General features: G+C 46.7%; 1 protein-coding gene and 1 long non-coding RNA gene across 7 annotated transcripts in view; one reads left to right on the top strand and one right to left on the bottom strand.

The window, feature by feature from the left end:
- The window catches only part of LOC309641530, a 462,249-nt gene that overhangs the window by 253,550 nt on the left and 186,781 nt on the right, over nucleotides 1–21,918 (bottom strand). The gene's annotated exons all lie outside the window — the stretch shown is intronic.
- ANO2 (anoctamin 2) overlaps nucleotides 1–21,918 on the top strand; it is a 348,333-nt gene that overhangs the window by 243,706 nt on the left and 82,709 nt on the right. For all 6 annotated transcript variants that reach the window (XM_082421522.1, XM_082421524.1, XM_082421521.1 and 3 more), the window contains one exon: nucleotides 13,594–13,668. In XM_082421522.1, coding sequence (XP_082277648.1) covers nucleotides 13,594–13,668 — 75 coding nt within the window. The remainder of the gene's footprint in view (nucleotides 1–13,593; nucleotides 13,669–21,918) is intronic.

A 21,918-nucleotide genomic window follows, 5' to 3' on the forward strand; every position in this document is an offset into this window, starting at 1 on the left:
AATAATCTTTAAATAGAAGTTACCAATCCATTTCCTGATGTCATTTTTTCCCCACGTCTGCTTTTGAGTGGAGGGCAGTGAGCATCTCTTAACAGGTACCCTATAAGGTGCTTTGTGCATAGTGGGGAATTTTAAAGCCCAGTAAATGCACGATATGCAAGGCAGCTGCACAGATCAAGTGAGGTAATGAGATGCTGTCTAGGCTTGTGTGACGGGTCAGACAACAGGTTTGATGATCGAAGTGCGCCTTGGCTGGGTGACCAGGCGGCGCTCCTGCCCTCACTTCTTGCCTTCTGACTCCTTGAGCTACCGGGACAGCACAGTAGACCTGAAGGTTCTCCCTGGACTCGAGCGTGATCAGTGCAGCTCTAGCCCCACAACCAGCTTGCGGATGGGGGTGGGAGAGGGGCGTGGATGGGGGCCGGCAGTGCCCCCATATGATGTGACGAATTCTGTGCCCACGCGGCACATGAGGGATTGTCTCCAAGCTTGTTTCTACCCTGTGAGCTCCTCTTGGAGAATCTGTTCCCAGGGGGACAAGCCACAGGAATACGGGCCCCGGAGCAAACACAGCAGGGGAGGGGGCGAGTCTCGAAGAACAGGATTTCCCTAATTGGGCTGAGCTGTTTTCAGAAACAGATTCTGTCACCCCCAAGATTCTGATTTAGTAGATCTGGGGCCGGGCCAGGAGTCAGAGAAGTTTTGATTTTGAGAAGTCCCCTAAGTGATGCTGTGAGCAGCCAGTGTGGGAACCGGTGACATTGCCCAGGACGTCCCATTCCGAAACCTCCCCCTTGCACAGCGGCAGCCTGTCTGCTTTGTGGTCTGAGCCTCTGCTGGGGGCTGGGCCACCAGCTCTCTTCTTTCTCTCCTCCAGGGCTCACGGCCTGCTTCTTCCCCAGGCCCCCCAGCACAGTAAGGTGTGGCTACCCCCTTAGAGCATCATTGTGGTACAGGGGGAGTAGATGCAGAGGGGAATGCAGGGCCATAGATTTCCTTCCGTATCTGTTTAGTAGGAAAGAAATTGGAATTACAAGTATTGAGCCTGAAGAGAGCAAGAAAAAAGGGGGGATTTCATAAACAACTTCAAGTTTGTAAACAAATGTTCTACAGGTCAGTTTGCCATTCTGTGGGCTAGAACATAAGGAGAAGCCCCCAAATTGAAGCTGGAGGCTTCTCGGTTAGACTAAGAAATAGTGTGTGACCTAAAAGGACAAGACACACGGGAAGGAGCTAAGTGACTGAAGGGTCTCTGCCACAGGTCTTCATAGCGAGCCCAGACGGCAATGGCCTCCTTGCCTAGAGGCAGGGCGTGGGTCGGAACACAGCTGAGCACCACTCAGACTGATACTCTTCCCTGTATTGTTTTCCATGCAAAAAGCTGTCCTTATCGGCACATGCCCGTGGGACATGTACTTGACTATCTTTTTAAATTTATTTTTTATTGAAGTATAGTTGAATTACAGTGTTGTGTTAATTACTGCTGTACAGCAAAGTGACTCCGGTGTACATATATATGCATTCTTTTTAAAAAATATTCTTTTCCATTATGGTTTATCCTAGGAGATTGGATATAGTTCCCTGTGCTATACAGTAGGACCTTGTTGTTTATCCATCCTATATATACTAGTTTGCATCTGCTAATCCCAAACTCCCAATCCATCCCTTTCCACCCACCCCCCCCCCTTCTCCCTTGGCAACCACCATTCTGTTCTCTATGTCCCTGATTCTGTTTCTGTTTCACAGATAGGTTCATTTGTGTCATATTTTAGATTCTACATATAAGTGATATCATGTGGTATTTATCTTTCTCTTTCTGACTTACTTTACTTAGTATGGTAATCTCTAGTTGTATCCATATGGCTGCAAATGACATTATTTTGTTCTTTTTTATGGCTGAATAATATTCCATTGTATATATGTACCACATCTTCTTTATCCATTCATCTGTTGGTGGACATTTAGGTTGTTTCCATGTCTTGGCTATTGTGAATAGGACATGTACTTGACTATTATTCTTAAAGTGTGGAAAGGCTACCATGAACTACCTGCATTTTCTCCTTAGGTTTTGGCACTGGTGCATCATAGCCCAAAATTGTTTTGTGGGCTCTTCCTGTGTGAAACTAGATTTGACCCACCAGAGACTAAACACTGCACCTAGATGAGCTAGGCTGTTATTTCCAAATCAGTACTCACCCACTGAGCCACACATGCAAATGCATTCCACGAGCCAGGCTGATCTCAGCGCTGGAGGTCCAGTGGGGAGCTACACACAGAGGCTCCCTGTCCTCATGGAGCTTCTGTTTCCCTAAAGGAGGTGGAGAGAAGATAAATAAATACATGAGATAACTTCAGATAGTGATAGTGGTGATAGAGAATAATAAGGGCCAGGGGATGGGCAGGGGCCTTGGGAAAGACCTCATTGGAGGGGCGATGCTAGAATTTGAGAACAGAGCAGAGGACCCAGCTGGGTAAAGAAGTGGAAGAGGAGAAATCTTATGAAGGTCTTGAGCTTGTCATGTTCAATGAGGAGGAGCAAGAAGGAAGCCGGTGTGGCTGGAATGGAGTAAGAAGGGATTGAATGGTCGGAAATGAGGCTCGAGAGGGGCCAGAGTCCAGATCATGTCAGGCCTCGGAGGCCATGGCATTGGGTTTAGATGTATTCCAACCCCTGAGTCCATGGTCATTTGGCTTAGGTCTTTGTGTGATGTTCTAGATAAGGTTATAGGTTAAGGCTTCAGGCATATAGTACTCGCGGAGGGTGATGATGGCTTTGGCCCAGCCTCCTCCTTTCACAGGCAGGGAGGTCTGGAGAGGGGCATTGACTTGGCTGCCCTGGGCTCTCGTACGTTGTTCGGGGCGGCCTGTCTGAGGTCTGTTTTTCCACGACCACAATATGCAAGGGGGTCCCGTTCAGAGAGTGAGTGGCGAGGGGGTGTCTGCAGCCCGAATCCAGGCTGGGCACACGATAAGGCAGTTGGGATTGGGGTAAGGGAGGGAGAGATGCTCAGCCTAGTACTGGAAGCTAGGAAGGCCAAGGCTGCCTGCTGGGAAACAGAAGAAGTGAAACAGCAAGCTGTCTGGGAGGGCAGAGGGAGCAGAGTAAGCAGGCTGGACCTCAGGAGGGGAGGGAGGGAACCAGAGTCTGTGTTTCTGTGGCTGCTAAAATAACCAAGCGGCGGGAGGGATAAAGAATGTTTTCCATCTGAGCCACAAATTACACTGCGCTCTGCCCTGGGCTTCATCCATGCCTGTAGCCTTTGGTGCCGTGCCACGTGACTGCCTTGTACCCCTTTGCCAGGATTGCCTTCCTAGATTGAGGCCCTTCCCAAAAGTCCGTCTCTATCTCTAGATGACTCTGGGGGTCAGTTACAGGTAAGCCCACAGGGCTGAGGGGTAGGACCTGGAGGTTCTCAGCCCAAGAGGCTGTGTGTGCTTGGGCTGTGAGGACCAACACCGTGCCGGGGACTGATATCATGGTGACTGCAGGGGGGCCCAAGGTCAGTGAAGGGGAGGGATGTGCGGTCAAATGCTGGCCTCACTTTTGTGATCAGTCCATGAAGACTTCCTGGAGGAGGAGCTATTTTAGGAGAGAGAACTAGAGAGAGAGAGAAGGTGGTGAAGTTGGTGGGATCTCTGTTTCTAGAGTAGGTGCTGTTTGTGAGGGGTCTTGAAGACTAACCCAGCAGAGGGAGCATTGAACAGCCGTGTCTGAGGGCAGAGTGGGACCAAGTCACATAGGACAGTTATGTGGCGTCGGAACAGGAAGAGTGGCCCCCGGATTTGTGCCGTAGGAAGCATTGCCCAAATCGAACTTGGGATTTCCAAGTCACTTTGACAAGGGAACTTCACTTAATGTGTCCTGCTCAGGGCCAGGGCCCCTGGTGGATGAAACAATAATGATGGTGATGGTGACATTAGGGAACAAGTGTTGGGTTATCTACACTTGTGTGTAACTGCCAGGCGCCTGTGCCAGGCACAGTTCTATGCACATTGCCATGTGTCACCTCATTTCATCTTCACGGCAGCAATCTTGTATGTTGGGTACTCTTTTTGATCTCTTTTCTAGGGATGAGGAAATTGAGATGCAGAGAAGTTGGCACCATGCCTGAGGTCACAGAGTCAATTAGCTCAAAAGCTGGGAATCCAACCCAGGCAGCTGCCTCCAGTGTAAACATTGAGAGGCTCCTGGGGCACCACTGGCTCTTCTGACCAGGTTGATGGGATGCCCAGCTCTAGCAAGGAGGAAGAAAAAGGGAATGAGGAGAAGGAGAGAAAGCCGATAAATGAGCAAAGAATTTTTTTTCACGAATGCAATTTTATGGTCCCATTTCACAGATGGCTGGCCCCAGCCCTGAACCTCACTATCTTTTTCTTCTTTGTTTTATTTAACATATGTCTGGTGGGCTCCAGAAATTTACAGCATAACTCCTACCAGTTTATAGCTTTTATTTAGTGAAAGTGGCCTGAATCCCATCTCCGCCTTCTAACACATGCCATCCTGGGAGTGGCTGAATTTATGACATTGGCTGCCTCAATTATGAATCTCCATCTGAAACTGTGCTGAGGGGTCCCCCACGCAAAGGGATGCTCTCCGTGGGCCTGAGAAATGAAAATGCATAAAGCTCATTAACCCTGAGACCTGCAGCCACACAGCAGACCACGCTGTGGCCCCTCACCTGCTCCCAGAGCCCAGGAGTCCCTGGGTCTTCCTGGATTCTCGTCTCTGACAGTGTCCCAAGGACCCTCCAGTGGAAAAGTACCTTGCCCTTCTTCTCATCATCTCGTTCTTCCGAGTGTTTCGCCCCTTCTCAATCCACCATCCTCCACGTCTTCCATGTATTTTTGTCTCCTCCAACCAGCCAGGCCCAACTTGATCCATAATGGAGGCATCCGACACAGAAACTCGGGAGTGGTGCTTAATCAACCTTGAGAGCTTATCTTCTCGATAATGACACTGGAACAAGCTACTGCAATTTGACCCTTACTCAGACACAGTTGAACCCAGATCAAGACTTTTCTTTAGTTCTCCACCCAGACCCCATTTTATGTCAACCTCCCAGTCCTACTCTTCCGTGGTACCTGCTCTCATCTGTCATGCAATTTAACCAGCCCTGGTTTACTCACATCATTATGATTTCCCTCAGAAGCCCCATCCAGGCACTGCCCACCCTTCCCATCCCCAGTTCTCCATGGTTTTTCCCCTTGACCAGAACAGGGTTTGGCTTCACTTACTTCCAGGTTGATAGGAGACCTCCATCTGCTGTAATGGTTGGACCCCTTGTCTTAGGAAATCAAGGCAGACGAAGTGTCCCAGAAGACAGGGATGAGGAACTATCAGATTCCCACCTACCGTTGGCCTTGGGAATTCTAATAGTATCCAGGCCATGCCCTGCTTGCCACCTGGCACAAAGAGGGACCCAGGCGAGGCTGGTTAACTGTCCCCAAGATTGTTTTCAGAGTTGAGGCTCATGAACTGATAAGAGACACATTGATTGCACATTTATTGAGCTTACACTATGTACCTGCCACCGTGCTTAAATGCTAGGTATATGGAGATGAATAAAACCTGTCCTCTGCTCTCCTGGAGCTGACAGTCCGTGAGGAAGAAAGAAAATCAACAGTTACAGAAAAATTTATAGAGGGTAATGAGGCTGGAGATGTGCAGGGCCGGAACGATGGCATTGGCATTGGCGGTAGAGAGGAGAGGCATGGCAGACGGGGGGCGGGTTGTTGAAGGGGACAGACTCTGTAGGACTTGAGGCTGGTTGAGGTGACTGTGTGGGAGGGAGTAGCCCGAGTGAATGCCTCAGTTTCTGGCTTTGTCTGCTCAAAGGTTCAGTTCACTGAGTTAGGGAATATAAAAGGAGAAGAAGGAGGTTTAAGGGGTGAGTTGATTCATTCTTTGGGGACATTTTGAGCTTGGGACATCCCACTGAAGATGTCCACTAAGCAGTTGGACAGATGAGTTGGGAGCTCTGCTGAGAGCTCTGAGCTGGAGATAAAGATCTGTGATCCTCAACACGTGGGTGAACAGTAAAGCCAATATTGTAGCCAGGAAGAGGGTATGGCGACGGGCTGTACTAGTACTGAACTCAGCTCAACCCTTTGTTCCCAAAACTTCTTAAGAAAGTAGACTACGGCAGCTCTCTCTCTCCTCCCCTTCCATCCACTTTCCCATCGTTGTTTTTGCCCCGATATTCCTTTGAAACCTTCTCACAGGTCACAGATGACCTTCATGGCAAATTCTAATGGACGCGTCACGGTCTTAACTCCCTTGATCTGTTAAGAAAACATGTGTCCACTTCTTGAACCTTCCCTCCCCAGGCTTTGGTGGCACTACTCTTCTAGTTTCCTTCCTGTGTTGTGGCTACTCTTTGGTCCACTTATTGTTTTAGCTGGCATAGCCCTGAAGAGGCAGCCTCACATAGGAGGCTGGTGAACGCAAGCGTGGACTCAGACACGCTAGACTCCAGAGCTGCAGCTTATTAGCTTGTGACCAAGTTCCTTAACCTTCCGGAGCTCACGTCCGCTGGCTGTAGAATGGGGCTAATATAACTTCAGGGGCTGTTGCAAGAATTAAATGAGAGATGCCTCAGACACTTAGCTGATTGTCAGTCACATCGTAAGCAATTTAAAGTGGTAGCTCTTATTGTTCTGTGTGCTTATAGGCTGAATGGCAATGCCCAGCGGGAAGGAGATGGTTTAAGAGTGTGGTTACCACAGTCTGATCCCCTGATCAGCCGTATCACCAGCACCAGCACCAGCATTGCCTGGAACCTTGTTAGAAATGCAGAGTCTCAGACCCACTCCAGATCTACTGGATCAGAATCTCTGAGGGTGGGGCCCGGAGATTTGTTCTAATGTCTCAAGATGCACGCTAAAGGGTGAGAACACTGGTTTAAGGTAAGAAGGAGTGAAATCCTTGAGCGAAGTATGAGATCCGAAGGAAAGGTGGAGAGACTGGCTGTCCACAGGAGAGGAGGGACATCTCCCCAAGTGAGACAGGAAGGTCAGTGAGTTAACCTTCTCCCCTGCCTTAACTCTGCTGCTGTCTACACTCTACCCTCTTGTTACCCTGACCCACTGGATGGTACTGTGTGTTATGATACGTTATGACAGCTCGGAGCTTTTGCACCTGGCACTTTCTCTGGAATACCTTCATCTCTCTTTTCATCCTGGAAAACTTTTTTTTTTAAATTATGTTTGGCTGCATTGGGTCTTCATTGCTGCAGGCGGGCTTTCTCCAGTTGTGGCGAGCGGGGGCTACTCTTTGTTGTGATGCGCGGGCTTCTCATTGCGGTGGCTTCTCTTGTTGTGGAGCACAGGCTCTAGGTGCGCGGGCTCAGTAGTTGTGGCTTGCGGGCTCTAGAACGCAGGCTCAGTAGTTGTGGCGCACGGGCTTAGTTGCTCCGCGGCATGTGGGATCTTCCCAGACTAGGGCTTGAACCTGTGTCCCCTGCATTGGCTGGCAGATTCTTAACCACTGCCCTACCAGGGAAGTCCCCATCCTGGAAAACTCGTATTCTTTAATCACAAGTAAAATGTCTCTTCATCTTTGAAGTCTTCCCTTCTCCCTCTAGGCAGGTAGTTACTCCTTCCTCTGTGTTCCCATGACATGTGTCATATCATCTCATGATTTGTGTTTGTCTTTCTCAGTTTCTTTTAGTGGTTGGGGCATTCCCTAAGAGCAAAGAATGTGAACTATTCTTCTCCATATCCGCAGTGCCTAGTGCCAGGAACAATGCAGGGTACACTTTTGATGTTCAGTGAATGCTTCCTGCATAGAAACAGGAGTAGTAATAAGTCACAGTTATACAGAACTTACAATTTTCCCAGTACTATCACACATGTGGTGTACTCATTGAGTGCCCAGTAGGGCAGGTTTACCAGTTGTCTGATTGAAGATGAGACTATGAGGGCACAGAGAAATTAGGTAATATGCCCAAGGTTTCTCAGCTAATAAAGAGGTAGAGACAGGGATGAAGCCCTGGTCTTGTATTTCCAAATGCACCATTCTTCCCTCTCCTTGACACTGCCCTCCAAGTATTTGCAGGAACAGAGGCTCAGTGTCTGAACGTTCTAATGGAAACCAGAGCCTATCTATTCACAACCCTTCGATTATGAGCTGGAGGGGGTGAGGCAGGTGATGATGATGGTGCTTGGCTTCCTGCCCCTTGTAGCCTTCCCCAAAGAAAGAGGACCACAGCTGGTTTCCTTTGAAGCCCAAATTCAGTTCTGTCCCAGGCATGATGCTTCCTGAGCAGTAGGCATTTATCATCTTCATTCTCCTTTACTGAGTTCAGAGCAGTCTGCATTGGTTTCACATTGGTGTAACTGAGCATCTCTTTTCTACAGCCCTGCTTTAAGTAAATCTAAAATGTTATAAAAATCTGGATTAAAAGCTTGGAGGAATCTGCAGATACTACCCCGTCAAGGAGGTAGACTGTAACTCCCTACCCCTTAAATGTGGGCTGTACATAGTGACTTCCTTCTGAAGAGTAAAGTGTGAAAAGGGGGGAAAAGAGTAACTTTACAGCAGGGAAACCTGACGAACACTTACCTCCGCCAAGCGATCAAAGTTAACATCACGAGTGACAGGTCATATTATAGCCTGTCCCTTTGATATGATGAGATGAAAATGATACTTTACCTCTGTGGTCTTCCTCTCCCAAACCCATAACTTCAGTCTAATTAGGGGAAAAACTTCAGACAAGCCCATATTGAGGAACATTCTACAAAACCCTTGACCAATACTTCTCAAAAATGACAAGGTCATCAACAACAAGAAAAGTCTGAGAAGCCATCATAGTCGAGAGTTGCCTATGAAGACTTGGTGGTTAAATATAATGTGGAATCTTGGATGGGACTGGAGCAGAAAGGGGATATTAAGTGAAAACTAAGAAAATCCAAATAAAGTGTGAACTTTAATTCATAATAATGTACAAAATTGGTTCATTGGTTGGAAAAAATGTACTCATACTAACATAATAGGAAAACTGGGTGCAGAGTGTGTGTGTGTGTGTGTATATATATATATATATATATATATATATGCATGCACACGCACACACATACTCTGTACCGTCTTTGAAGCTTTTCTGTAAATCTAAAACTATTCTAAAATAGAAAAGTTTATTTAAAGCAAAGAAAGTAGAGGAAGGAATTCTCATATGTTCCTGGTGAAAATGCAAAAATAGCACGGCCATTTTGGAAAACAGTCTGGCGGTTGCTTATAAACCAAATATACACTCAACCCATGATTCAGCATTTCCAGTACTTGGTATTTCCCTAAAACCTATACTCACACCAAAACCAGTACAGAAATACTTCCAACAGCTTTCTTCATAATTGCCAACAACTGGAAGCAATCTAAACATCTGTCAGCCAGGGGTGGTTAAATGAAACATGACACATCCATATGGTGAAATAGTACTCAGACATAAGAAGGAACAAATTTCTGAGAATGCAGCAGGGGTGAATCCCAAAAGCAATGCACTAAGTGAGGAAAGTGCACTAAGTGCACTAAGTGAGGAAAGTGCACTAAGTGCACTAAGTCAGACTCAGAAGGGTCCCTACTGTGTGAATTTACTTCCATGACATTTTGGAAAAGGCAACACTAAAGGGACAGAGAACAGGTCTTGCCAGGAGCTGGAGATTGAGGGAGGTGATGGACCACAAAGAGACATGTGGGCAGGATTGAGGGGGTGATGGTCCTGTTTCTTGATTGTGGTCATGGTTACATGGCAATACATACGTGTTTATCAAAACTCGCAGAACTGCACACTAATAAAGGTGAATTTTACTATATGTAAATTCATACCTTAATTGAAAAAAATACCAACTCAGGGATGATTGGCCACTTTTCAAGGTTGCCCTCCGAGGGATTTGCTTGAATAGTAGTCTCATCTACCGCGTGTACAGTGATTGCATTTCCAGCCGTTCAGTTTGTCAAAAGGACACTTGCGTGGTTTTATGTGGGTGTCGCCGTGCTGCTTCCTGTTTGGAGACTCAGAAGTGGGAGCCGTAGTCCAAGGACAAGGACACGAGCATGGACGACAGCTAGGCTCATGGCTTCACAATGGTGAATTAGCTGAGTGCTTCCTAGCCACCTGCTTCTGATATAATTGTGAAGCTGATTAGACCTTACTTTTGTGTGATGCCTTAGAGTTGACAAAGCTGTCTCCCAGGCGTTCAGCCATGGGACCACACACGACCTCTGCTACGTTGGTGGGACAAGTGTTATCATCTCTGTGTTAAAAGGAGAGGGAGGGGCTGAGAGTTCTCGCTTACCTGTGTTTGCAGGTGCACTGGCTTGGTCCCTCCCAATTAGGGTTGGCTAATTAATATAAAACGCATGGCAATTTGGTGCAATAGATGTCACCATTTATACATTCTACAGGTAAGGAATATAATTACTTTACAGATGAGGAAATGGAAGTTCTGGGAATTTCCCAAGGTCACTTGACTAGTAAATATTAGAACCAAGAGTTGAATTCAGAAGTTCTGGTTCCAAGTTCTCCTTTTCTTCTACCATCCCGTAAGCTGGTTATGTGACTTTCACGCAGAGCGTAGTTAACTGGATGGTATTTTGCCATGAATCTTCACGTCTTTCATGTGCCAGTGACTGGAGATTCTAATTAGCTTCTGTTACCAGAGCCAGTTATTATACATAAAGGCCACTTGACTCACTGTCATCTTTACTAGTAATGTTGGGAGCTTGGAAGGCAGTTTGTAATCTCTGTGTTCTCTCAGCGCTTGTGTTTGGAAAGTGTCTGAATGTAGGAGAACTGTGTGTATGTTGGAAGCTATCACTTCTAGAAAAAAGGGCTCATCGGTGTAAACGTGGGTGGAGAGTGATTTTTCAGCAAATACCAGAACATATATATCAAAGTGAGTATTGTTCTTTTAAGATAGTTGCTTTGAGAGGATGTTGAATTCAGTTGCTTTTTAGTTACGCCTCATTTTTATGCAAAATAATATTATCACCACCTTCGTTACTAGGATTAGCTCTGAAATCCTTCTCCGTGTTTTGTGGGTGGCAATGGAGCTCCTTCTGGGCAGGACAGAGACTTCTCCCCTCTGTGTCCTCCGCATCCGGCCCAGAGCCCAGCCCATCCCAGGCACTCAGACCACGTTTGTTGAGTAGAACAGAACCAAAACTCATTCTCCAGGACAGAGTTGTCACTGCGGGGTAGAGGCTGGGACCTCATCCCGCTTGGTCCCTGGCCTGAAGAAGGTGGACGACACCTGGCAGGAACCTTAGCCAAAACCATCTCAGCCGCCCGGCCCCTCCCTTGGGTTGCTTAGTCATCCTCTACGATTATACTTACTTCTGAGCCCGTTTCATCTGGGGCCATGTTTCCTGCTGTCTGCTTGTATTTCCCTTCCCCCCATCTCTTCCAGGACTGTCCGTCTCGTCCCTGAGGACCACTCTGAGCTTGGTCTCATCCTTACTGACTGCTTTCTCACCCTTTCCTCTCATCTCACGGACCAAGCACAGGTTTTTTTTTTACCTCTCCTTGCCCTGCTCGCCACTCAGGGAGCCCCACTGGGGAGGAACTGGTGACACAGAACCGGTAGCTGGAGTTCCCCCTTCCCTCCCCACCGCTGGTATTTCTGAGCACACCTGGTTTGCTGATCTTTAAGGCAGATCCTCTCATCCCCAGGCCAGAGAGCAGGAAAAGAGTCAGAGAATCATCCAAACCTTCATTGTAGTGAAAGGGGCCTCAGGACGAGCTCCACCACACACCCCTGTACTTCTTTTCATAATCCCTACGGGGTTATCATCTACCTGCCCATCTTCAGTTTTCCTCATCAGAATCTTAAAGGAAAATACCACTAGTGTGAGTGAAACTAAGAATGAACACTGGAAGAAAAGAGAAAGGCATGCTAGTCCCTTTTGATGTTTGGCCTCATTGGGAAGACTTGCTCCAGTCCTAATAGAAATAGGTTTTTATAGTTCCACCTGTGCGTGGTCACGACCTGCAGTGACCTTGTTCTCATTGTGTGATAGAAAGTCTGTTGGGCACAGAGTCTGGAGACCTGATCCTATCGGGGTCTAGGAGAAACTTAGCATCCCTTGTTGACATCACGAGTAAATGAAAGTGCTCGTTACTGAATGACTGCAGCCTTAACACTCATTTCCACCCCCATTTAAGCCAGCTCAACCCTGTACTCAGCTCCAGACATGCCATGAGAAAGACATACCATTCCTTTCCTCAAATCCCCCCCAGGCTCACTCCCAGGATAACCTGCATTCCCAAACTGGCAAGCTGTTTTGGTGTGTGGGTGTCACCATCTCATTAGACTGGGAGCCCCCCAGCGGCAGTGACCATGTCCACTGTTCTCTGTCTCCCCACTGTGCCTGGCCCTAAGGTCTGCACACAGTGGGCGCACAAAGATCTTTAGGAAGAAGCTTTCGAGGCCAAGAAGGCCCTTTGCCCATAGCACAGGCTTTCAAAGACTAGATGGCACCGTTGCTAGAGCTAGATCAGGTGTGTTCTGAAATCGTGGCGAGGAGGGAAGAGGGAAACGGAGCAGGCCCTGGAACTCTCGCTTGCTGACTTAGATTCAGACACGCTACAGAAGTGCAGGGGGCCCTACCTCGCCAGCATGGAGGGCTTTGCCATTTTCCTGGCATCCTCCCCAGCATGGCTTCAGATGGTCTCCACGGCAACCTTGAATTGATACAGTGTCAGCAGGGCACTGTATCAATTCTAATTTTAAAGAACTGCAGCTCAGATGAATCAGGTGCCTGGGCTAAAATTATGTGGATATTAATCGGCAGAGGTTTTTACCACTCATACCTTGTTGGCATCACCCTACCAGATGAGGGTCCCTAGGGGGTGCTGAAGGAGGATGTGGTCAGGGATATGGTGGTCCCAAGGAGAGCAGCCTGTGGACTGGATCCAGTGTGGTTCTCAGGCAGACTGACAGCAAGGCATCAGCTTAACCTGCATCTTGAATTGTCTGCATTTGTGACCAGGCGAGAACGGTTGTTTTGGAGGAAACAGACGACAACACATACAGGTTGTTGAACAACAAAAATTGTGGGTAATTTGGATCTAAGGATCTAGATCTCACTTAGGATCTAAGGTCAATGGTCGATGTTTGATTTAAATGATGATCTGTTCTAGGATGCTGTCCTGTGGTCGTTTGTATGTCATCTGTCTCTTGTTTTCACCTGCTTCTCATTAGAATAAAAAGGAAACATATAAAACCATCCTGTGCGTAAGCCAGGATGGGGGTCACGACTGTGACCACTTTACAGATGAAGAAATAGAAGGTCAGACACGTTAAGAGACACATCGAAGATCGCACCGCTGATGAGTGGTTGAACTAAAACTTCAGCCCAGTATGAGGCTGAAATCAAATATTGTCCTCTTTTCACCACAGATTTTCCAGGCTACCTAAAAATCACAAAATTAGGAGGGCTGTTGTTGATGTGGAGGGTAAGGCATCACAGACTAGAAAAATACCTACATAGAGTGATGAATGATTGCTAATATTCACATTTATGGGAAATCGAGAGACATTTTGTATCTGTTATTTGTGGCGTCTGACGGTCACTGTTCTCCTGTTTCTCCCCAGGATGATGCAGATAAGCTGACCTGGAAAGATCGTCTCCCGGGTTACTTGATGAACTTCGCCTCCATCTTGTTCATGGTAATTTCCTGGCGGAAACACCTGCTCGTGACGTGTGCGTGTGGATCCTGCTGTGTGAATGCTGGGGGTGTTAGTCTGTTATGCTGTGGGGACAATGAGGGACTAGTGAAGACGAAGCCACAGTCCTTCCAGAGGGACAGCATCTCCCGTGATAGCCAGGCCATTGCTGCTCTTGGTTACCCGAAGCGGGGAAGGTGATTCCCTCAGACAGAACATCAGCCCTGGGAGGGTCAGTGGCCTTCAGTGGCCATAGAAGGGGGAGGGGCTCTGTCTTCCCAGCCCTGACCACAGATGTTTGAAGATGGAGTTTCCAGGGGTGGGTTGTGAGAAGGTGTCTCCCACGTCGCGGCAGATGGAGACCTTGGAAGAAGGTCTTAACCTGTGCAGGGAAGGCGGCTGTAGAATGGTGGCAGCCTGTTGGAGCTGCAGGCAGGCTCTCCCTGGTGGCTGGTGGAAAAGAACAGCTTCTGGAAGCCACAGAAGACAGCCGGCTCGGGCTCTGTAAGCCCGATTCTTTAGCCTCCCTGTAGTTGCTGTGTTTTATTTCCCTGTCTTCTCCCTGAGAGTTTGGAAGAGCCCTTTGGAGAGACCCAGATGGTCTCCACTGTGTCGGAGAAGGTGAGGAATGGGTCTGTGATTCATATCTGACTTGATCAGTGAAGTGGTAGTAAGTCATTCCTGGGAGCCACGAGGGGTGAGACAACAGGAACTGAAGCGAGGAGACCTCGGGAAGGGGAAACTCAGAGGACTGAGCTCGGGGCACAAAGGCACCTGCCCCCCGTCTGTGGGGGGACTCCTTCTAGTATTCAAGATGGGAACCTCTGTCCTTACAGCATTTCCAAGCAGGACTACACATTAGTTGTGGGGTTGGGGAGGGATTGCTTGTTCCAGAAATTGGGACTGAAATTATAATAATTTTCTGGACCCACTGGCCAGAGGTAACTCTGACCCTGGCCTGAGGTTACTATTTCCATTATTATTGCCATTGTGATCATTGAGGACGGGAACCGTGTCCTAATCTCAGAAGTTTAAAAAGTGAAAGATGCATGGGCACCATCTGCTTCAACACTTCTGAAGTGCAGAGGTGCTGGGTGCCTTGCCAGAGCTTAGATGTCTACACTTGGAATCTTCTCATTGCTTAAGAAGAGTGGAATTTATTCAAGAATATGTGGTGAGTTGCAGTGTGTTAAGCTGGAATGGTATAAAGTTTAATTTAGCACTTCCAAGCCTCCCACAATATGTATAATGTTGTCAAAGAGTTTATTCATTCATTTAGAAAATATTTCACGGGTGCCAACTATGTGCTTGACACTATTCTTAGGCATTGGGCATAGAGTAGAAAGTAAAATAAAATAATCTGTCCCTTAAGGAGTTGACAGATAACAAATACGTGCATAAATAAGAAAACAGATAAGTAAAATAGACTTTCATCTCCAGCAGTGGTAGGTTAGGATATTTGTAGCATCCCATCTTGCTGAAAGTAGCAAAAAATTGTGGATAAATATATTTTTCAATCTTCTTAAAGCTTGAAGGACTGACAAGATAGGAATACTAGACTGAACTCTAAAGGAAAATGGGACCAAGGAAACAAATATCTGGGCACTAATGCTGCTTTTACCTTGAGGACATTTTCCCATCTAGGCAAACTCGGGCTTGGGCTTTGGTGGTGTTTATGGGGCAAGGAGGATGGAAATCAGGGGGTGTGACTGGCTCAAAGAGAGCTTCTAGCAGGAAATCCTCACCAAATTAAATTGGAACACCAAAGGACTACACTCTCAGAATGAAGATGAATAACTAGCCACCCCCCCCTCCAACTTTGGGACTTCAGAGAAAATTGTTATTTTCTAAGTAGAATAGGGAGAAAAAGGGAAACAAAAGCCCTGTCCCCAAGAAGTGGCTATGGGCAGTCCCCATGGTGGATTTACAGCTTGGTTCATCACAGGAGAGGATCGGGAACCTCAGGTTGTGGACTTGGTCTGGAACTAGCAGTGCTCCCAGGTGCCCAGCAGAAGCAAATACAAGTTCTCTCTGGAGGAAGGCAGATTCATGCTAGGCCTCAAGAAATCCCCCAAAAGAATTTTCAAGGGCAACGAAGAGAATACAACCAATTACACAAGAAGCTAAAGCACCTTGAGAAAGAACAATGAGGACAGCAAAGACTAAAGATACTGGAAATACCAGTTACAAGTTAAAACATCAAGCTTGAAAAATCTGCAAAGAATAAGAAACTATTGAAAAAAACGGCTTCGAAGATTTGAAAACCAACCAATAAATCTTCTAGAAATAAATAAATACATGAATATGAAATACATATATATGAATATATAATATATTCTACATGTATATGAATGTTGTATGTATTATACATATATATAAAACAACAAACTAGACACAGCTGAAGAGATAATTTGTGAACTGAAGTATAGGTTAGAAGAAATTATCCATAATGCAGCATGGGGAGGCAAAAGATAAACTATATAGAAGAGAAATTAAGAGATTTGGAAATATTGATAGAATGAGATTTAACATACATTTCATTGCACTACTGGACAAAGAGGAAAGAGAAAAGTTAATGAATGAAATATAATGACTGATGGTTTCCTAATCTGCTACAGAATTCCAACCCACAGATTGAAGAATCCCTATGAAACCCAAGCAGAAAAAAATAAAATAAATCTACATCTAGATTCATCATAGTGAAATCACAGACTATATAAGACACAAGAAAAATCTCAAATGCAGTCAGAAAACAAAAGACAAGTGACCTTCAATAAAAAGGCTGTTAGATTGACCATTGATTTCTCATAGCAATTAGAAATGACATGTTATCTTCATGTGCTGAAAAGAAAACAATTACTAATCCAGAATTCTATAACCAGGAAGAATATCATTTAGAAATATCATGAGGATAAAATAAAGATATTTATAGACAAAAACTGAGAGTTTGCCACCAACTGAATCTTTTACTAAAGGAGTTCTAATTATGTGCTTCAGATATGACCCCATATGGAAAACCATAGTTTTAAAAAGAAATGAAGAACAATCAAAGTGATAAATAAGTGGGAAAATCTGTATGAACCTCGACTGTGAAAACAATAATGATGACGGCTCATGGGATTAAAAATAAGGTAGAATTTAAAATATACACAACACTAGTCTGTAAGTTGGGTGGGCAATAAATAGAACAATAATGTTCTAAGGTCCTTGTCTCCTTGATGATGTATATGGAAGAGCAAAGGCTAGGGAGAGTCAAGACACTCTTGAAGAAGAATCAGGAGGGATATGGTGCTCTACCAAACAGAAACTTATTATAAAACAATAATAAGTATGACAATGTGGTGGTGGGGTGGAAATAGGGAATTAGACCAGTAGAACAAAACAGAAAATCAAGAGTCAGATCCACGCAAATGACAACGCATATAAGTGCAGAAAAAGTAGACCCCAAAGAATTTCATCATGGGATGTAAAACAGAGAAAAGTCAAGGATGACTCTGAGGTTTTTATCTTCCAAAGGCTAGAGTTATCCCTAGGAATCCTGGAGTTGCCTGCATGATGGATATAAATCTGGAGTTCAGAGGAGATGCCCAGGCTGGAGCCCTAATCAGATGGTAGAGATGGTATTTAAAGCCCTGAGGTTGCATGAGATCCCCAGGGGAGTAAGGAGAGATAGAGAAAAGGTCCAAGGACTGAGTCCCAAGATGCTGTAATGTGACAATTTGGGAGCGCGAGGAAGAGCCAAAAGAGAAGGTTGAAAAGGAAGAGCCGGGGGAGAGGGGAGGGTCCCCGAAGCCGAGAAGGTATTGCAAGGGGAGGGCCATCACTTGTGTCAGATGCCACTGATAGGTCTGGGAGGGAGAGGATTGAAAATAGAAGCTTATCTACTGCCTGAGAGAAGACCTTGTAACATCATCATGATCACTGTCTACAACAAGTAGACATCACTATTGACAAACACTGAAAATCAGGTCAGTGGAGGGCTATCTCCTCAATGTTCTAATTTTTTAAAAATTCCATGGGTGGGGCTTCCCTGGCAGTCCAGTGTATAAGACTCCATGCTTCCACTACAGGGGGCATGGGTTCGGTCCCTGGTAGGGGAACTAAGATCCCCCATGCCGCATGACGTGACCAAAAAAAAATAAATCAATATTTTAAAAAAATTCCATGGAGACCTTCTAAAGCTAGACTCGAGGGTGGGAAAATGTTTTTGTGTCATTCCGAAATAATAAATGATTATCTCTTATCTTCCCTTTCGCAGCCCCGCCAAACTCCAAATCTTGATAGCAACAGGAGATTCTGTATCAGAATCAAGAACTCATTGAGGCATCTCACTCTGCCTGGGGTCCCCCAGCTATCTGTAGCCAGCAGGTGCTGGGAACTGGGAGTAGAGTGGTAGGAAGATCACCTCGTGCAGGCAGGTGCTCTGGACTAGTCCTGGCCTAGGCTTGTTGACTGAGATCATCATGACTAGCATTCCTTTCTACTTTCAAAAGTATTCCAGGTTGGGCAATAAATGATATAGTCCCCTACCAATTTGATTTTTTAAAAGTCCTTATTTTACACTAACTTGTTCCCTTTTTTTTTTTTTTTTTTTCATTTTTTAAAAAACCCAGTCTTCTCCAGAAAGGGGCTTGGCATTTCCCTAGAACAAGGTGTGGAATCTGAGATAAAGGAGTCAGGATGGTGTTTATAAAAGAGTGTTTTTTGTTATGGAATTAGTCAAAGGCATCTATGGCAACGAACTTGAGTATCCGATATCATTTCCTCCTTCACCCCCTGTGATGAAACCCTGGCAGAAGACGCCAGGACCATGACGATGAGGAGGGTTTTAGTGATGCCAGTCTGTCATCAGTTGGGGATATTTTTCATGGGGTGACGAGAGCAAAGAAAAGCCCAGTGCAGTGTCCATCTTCCTCACCCGTGGGAGAGGCCAGGATGGACAAAGATGAATTTTCTCTTTCTTCTCCAACCCAGTGTGTTGAGCTAAAGTTTCCTTCCTTTTTGAATTAACCCTCTTTTTGTTTCCTTTTTATGTGGGAGGGGATTACCAGAGGCAATGTCCTGCCTCTAGAGCTGGGTGCCTGAGCTTTACTCCCACGCCCAAGACAGTCATTAACTTCTGTTTGTATCTCGGGAACCAGCCATCAGAAACCCTCCTCCATCACCTGGATTATCACAGTGATCTCCTAACTCGTCTGCCTGTCTGTTACGCTGTCCCCCTACAGATCCATCAGCCTGTTGATGTTTTTCAAATGTTACATTACTCCTCTGCTCAAAACTCTCTAAAGGCCTCCCATCTCATGAAGTGTAGAAGCCGACATCCTTATATTACAGTTCCTCCCCTCCAACACCCATCTTCCACTCCCACTCTCCCCTTTCGCTCACTGCTTCAGCCACCCCCTGCCTGAACCCCCAGCTCTCCGATTTCCTCCTTTAGGTCCTTGCTGAAATGTCACCTTCTCACCTATGCCTTTCCTGACCCTGCCCTGTTTTAAGTTGCAACCTATCTCTATGCTCCCGTTTTGCTTTATTTGTTTGTAGAGTACTGATCGCACCTGACATACTATCTATGTTACCTGCTTATGAGTTTGTCTGTCTTTCCCCTCTAGAAGGTCAACGCCACGAGGGCGGAAATTTCTGTCTGTTTTGTTCGCTACTGTATCCCTGATACCCAGAAGAGTAACTGGCACACAGTAGGGGCTCAAGACATGTTTCATGAATGACTGCATGAGAAAATAAATTAATTAAGCAGGTGCCAGAGACAAGTTGGTATGTCAATGACAGAGTTGTTGGTGTGTGTATTTTTTCAAATTGAGCTACTACTGTGGGCTGTGCCCTCAACCGGGCCGCTCTCCCACTGGTTCAGCAGGGGTTGCTCTGCCTTGTGCATTTTACTTGCTTCTGCTTATTCTTTCCTCCAAGCCTTCCCATAGGAAATGGTCCCACAGCTTCTTCTGTGGCGTTTTCTCTGACTAACCCCCCTGCTGTCTGCCCAGAACATTCTAGAAGCTCCTGAACTGAGGCCCGTCACTCTGTCCAGCTGCTACTAGGCTCATCCTTGCTGTCTGTGTGCCATGGTTTTCTCAGCTTCGACTCAGAATGCAAGTCCTGGAGGGTAGGGACCAGACCAGCTCTCCTTCCCATCTCTCTCATAGTGTGAAATTAGGACTCTGGACTCTGTAGCCTGACTTCCACTGCTATTTGGCTGTGTCCCCAAGTAAAGCTATGGGATTCAAACAGCAAGAGCCACAAGAAGAATGTATTGTACAACCCAGGGAATATAGCCAATATTTTGTAATAACTGTAAATGGAAAGTAACTTTTAACAATTGTATATAAAAAAAAAAAACCAAAACACCAAGAACCAGAGAGGCCATGATGCAGGCGACCAAGTGCAGGGGGCGAGACTGCCCAGAGCTGAGGGTCGGCAAGTCTTTACCAAACAGGTTCCACACAGGAGGCACCTCTCTGCACTGGCATGAGGCACAGAGTGTAGTACAAGACCAATCCCCACTCCTGGCTTAGTTGGGGGACCTGATCACATACATGAAATACACTTATTGCAGTACAGTAAGTGGTCAGAAAATATTTGCTGAATTTAATAAACAAAATCAATAATACAGCCAAAGTGATGAAAATAATGCTGGGCTTGGTGCCAAAAGACCTGGGTTCTAATGTCAGGATGGGATTGTCGACCTTGCAGCCATAGAGCAGGGTTCAAATCCTGGATGGCACTGAATTGCATCTGCAAAAGGCATATCTTGTGTGATTGTTGTAGAGATTCGTGCTAGGGCAGATGTGGCTCGAATCATGAAATCAAGAGAGCACACGTGGATTAGCTGTTGTTGGTGGTGATGTTACGACCATGAGTATCTTGGCTTTGCCACGCACCACCCGGACCTTGGACCAATCCCATTGCTGCTTCTTGGGCCTCAGTTTCCTTGTATATGAGATCAAAGGCTGGACGCGGATGATCCCTGAATGCTAGAACTCTTTAATTCCTACAGTGACCTAGGAGGCTGGGGTTGTAGTCTGTGCCTTGTGACCTTGAGCAAATCGCTTCACTTTCCACGCCTGTTTCCACATCTGCAAAATGGTCCTGGGGCTGGGGCTGGGTCGGTGCTCTCCAAGCTCTTCTGGCTTGAAAACTGTGAATCTTGAGGTGCTTGTGGGAGACACCAAAGGAGAGGTTCAGAAGTGGATTTCTATAGTGGGATGGAAAATCAAGATCAGAGAAGTTAGGATGGCAGAGCATAGCATCCGAGGGTTGGGGAGGGGCATGGAGGTGCCAAGGAGGGGGGTGGGGATGGGGAAAGGGCTTCCCTGAGTGAGTGGAGCAGTGCCTCTAGAGGAATAGGAATCTTGTTAAATTGCATATTCTGAGTCAGTAGGTCTAGACTGGTGCTTGCCATTCTTCCTGTTTCTCAAGCTCCCAGCTGAGGCAGCAGGTCCAAATCACACTCTGAGTGGCAGGGAAGCGTGTTCTTACCCCAGCTTGGCCTCTTAGAGAAGGAGGATAGAAGCTGATCTCCTCCCCACCCCCTGAACCCCAAGGCAAGGGATGTTTCTGGCATCGTTGTTTTCCCCAGTCATCCCCCCACACCCAACCCCAAATAGACACACACACAGTCGCTCTTCGATGCCCTGGCACGCCCCGCATCAATACTTCCATCACTGATCTTCACTGCAAAAGTGATTTGGGGGGAAAAGAATCTCACACCACATTTTCCAGGCCCATACTGTCTGGCAGTGACAATCCCAGAGGACAGGGAAATGCAATGTCTACATTGTTGGAGGGCGGTGACGTCATGTCCAGGTTTCCCCACGTCCATGGTAGTCATCCCTCCCCGGTCCTGGAGGCTGGGGTTCTGCGCCCACCTGCACCCCCATCAAAGGAGGGGCCTCCCCACGGAGTGTTTTTCCCATCTAACCTCTCCTCCGCCCTGACTGACACACACACACACACACACACACACACACACACACCCACACCCACACCCACACCCTCTACCTGGAGGCTGCTGCCATCCTGCCTTTCTTACAGAGGGCTTCTTTTTCTCACCGTGGCCACAAGGCAAGCACTAATGTTTGTGAAGCACATGGGGGCACACTGCTGAGGCTGCCACCAGCACCCCCAGAGGTCCGAAGACTTCCATACAGGGACACATCTGCAACCCATTCCCCCTCACAGCCCAGCGGAGGGTCATTCACACTGCAGAGCACTGCCAACCAGAGTCACCTCCCCACTCCTCCC

The sequence above is a fragment of the Balaenoptera physalus genome (genome assembly GCF_965194825.1).
Source record: "Balaenoptera physalus genome assembly, chromosome: 13".
In the NCBI taxonomy this organism is placed as follows: Eukaryota; Metazoa; Chordata; class Mammalia; order Artiodactyla; family Balaenopteridae; genus Balaenoptera; species Balaenoptera physalus.